The following is a 2,038-nucleotide window of genomic DNA, read 5'->3' on the forward strand; positions in this document are numbered from 1 at the left end:
GAGAGGGTAGCTCCCATGAAAGACCTGTATAGACTTGGCCTCCACCAGGCCAGGATGGCTTCCAGTAGCAGTCCAAATACACAGAGGTATTCTCAAACAACCGGTGCCTGCCAAGCACAGCACGCCGGTTTATTTATGTATTTATCTGGATTTCCTGTATGCTTGTCGAGATGTTTGGGAGCGAGTGGCCAGGGGGCGGGCGCCGCCAGCCCGGGCTACACTGAGGTGCATAAAAGCTGGGCTATTTATCCTGAGGACTTATAAAGATGCTGCTGTCCTGATTCCAGAGAGGGCTCTGTTCCCCCCTCTCCTCCCTCTCTCCCTCACACACCCCTCCTCCCACTCGGCTGGTGCTCCACCTAGGAATGTGTGTGTGTGTGTGTGCATACTGTAGGAGGCTGTGCAGACTTGACAGAGGGATGTGTGTCAGGGACCTGCTGACAGTTCTGATGCCATGCAGGGGTGTCCACAGTGCCCTCCCCCACAACTCCACCCTCTCTCTGGAGAGGCACACTGATTGAGACATGCTACAGGTGCCGCTGGACACTGTGCCCCTCTCAGTAACCATGCTGTGTGCGCATGTGAACTGTATGTGTGTTGGAGAGGGCGGGCGGGGGGGGGGGGGGGGTGTGTGTGGTGCGTGCGGGTATGTGTACAGTAAAGTGCATGTGTCGGTGTGTGTTTGTGTGTGTAATTATCAGGAGGAAGTGGAAAGCTTCCCATGATTGCTTGCAGCGGTCCAGAAACACGCCTGTGCAGTGTGTGTGTGTCCTCAGGGGAGGATGTGTCCAAGCGCGTCTCCGTCATCCCCTGGTCCATCTCTGGTCCTGTGCTCATCCGGACCTCATCCCGTCCTCCTTCTCCTCCTCCTCTCATCCTCCTCTGGTTCTCTTGGCCTCCTCTGGTTCTCCTCTGGTTCTCCTCTGGTTCCCCTATGGTTCTCCTCTGGTTCTCTTGGTCTCCTCCGGTTCTCCGCTGGTTCTCCTCTGGTTCTCCTCTGGTTCTCTTGGCCTCCTCCGGTTCTCCTCTGGTTCTCCTCTGGTTCTCTTGGCCTCCTCCGGTTCTCCTCTGGTTCTCCTCTGGTTCTCCTCTGGTTCTTCTCTGGTTCTCCTCTGGTTCTCCTCTGGTTCTCTTGATCTCCTCCGGTTCTCCGCTGGTTCTCCTCTGGGTCTCCTCTGGTTCTCTTGGCCTCCTCCGGTTCTCCGCTGGTTCTCCTCTGGGTCTCCTCTGGTTCTCTTGGCCTCCTCCGGTTCTCCTCTGGTTCTCCTCTGGTTCTCCTCTGTTCTCCTCGTGTTTTCAGGCATTTTTCTTTCTGAGTCTCGTCCTAAAGCAGACATGGTTACTGCTGGCAGAGAAATACTTGGTTGTGCAAATGTTGAACTTGCAGACACATGGTCTCAATACGCCTAGTTATTCTGGTCTCTGTCCCTAAAGTGGAGGAGCAGTATTGATCCTTATTTTCGAGAAACTGCCAAGTCCAGATTAGTAGCAAATCAACAAAGAAATATCTTTCCAGATACCCCGAACAATACACATTGTTAGAGTAAAAGAAAGCACATGGGAATTGTTTGAAAGGTGGTGGACAGTGATGAAACAATGACTCTGTCATTCAAATTCCACAGCCAGCTGTTTTCCAAATGAAGAACTTGAGCGTTCAGTAATTAACTGAATAACCTTCCTCAGGTCCAGAATAGACAGCAGATTCAGGGAGGTGCAGTCGGCCTCCCAGCCTCTTATGGAACGTTCAGACTGTTCGGACCAAAAGTTGCTTTCAAGTTAAACATGAAATTGTTGGTAAACTTTAAGGGATTTGAGCAGGATTCTGTGGCCCCCGTAGCCCTCTTGGGACAGCACGTACGAAGAAGGTAAACAGATAGGTATTTTTCCTGCCTGGGAGGCATGTCCAGTTCTGCCTACACACCCTCTAAATATGTGCTAGAGATGGTGCTAACTGTGTTCTCTGGTGTACTTTCTCTCTCCCCCCCCCTCTCTCGGTCAAGACCTCTGTCCTATTTTGATGATCTCTGGTCACAAGCAT

General features: G+C 52.1%; 1 protein-coding gene across 1 annotated transcript; it reads right to left on the reverse strand.

Moving 5' to 3' along the window:
* Positions 1-932: 932 nt before the first annotated feature.
* Positions 933-1,337, reverse strand: LOC136942282 (octapeptide-repeat protein T2-like). Its single transcript, XM_067235132.1, has one exon. The coding sequence runs from the start codon at positions 1,335-1,337 to the stop codon at positions 933-935; it is 405 nt and encodes a 134-aa protein (XP_067091233.1).
* Between the last annotated feature and the right edge of the window lie 701 nt (positions 1,338-2,038).

The sequence above is a fragment of the Osmerus mordax genome, chromosome 4 (genome assembly GCF_038355195.1).
Source record: "Osmerus mordax isolate fOsmMor3 chromosome 4, fOsmMor3.pri, whole genome shotgun sequence".
NCBI classification, from domain to species: Eukaryota; Metazoa; Chordata; class Actinopteri; order Osmeriformes; family Osmeridae; genus Osmerus; species Osmerus mordax.

Bases quoted from the DNA above. Each gene is read 5' to 3' on its own strand.
- LOC136942282 (XM_067235132.1), bottom strand. From the start codon at position 1,337: ATGTCTGCTTTAGGACGAGACTCAGAAAGAAAAATGCCTGAAAACACG.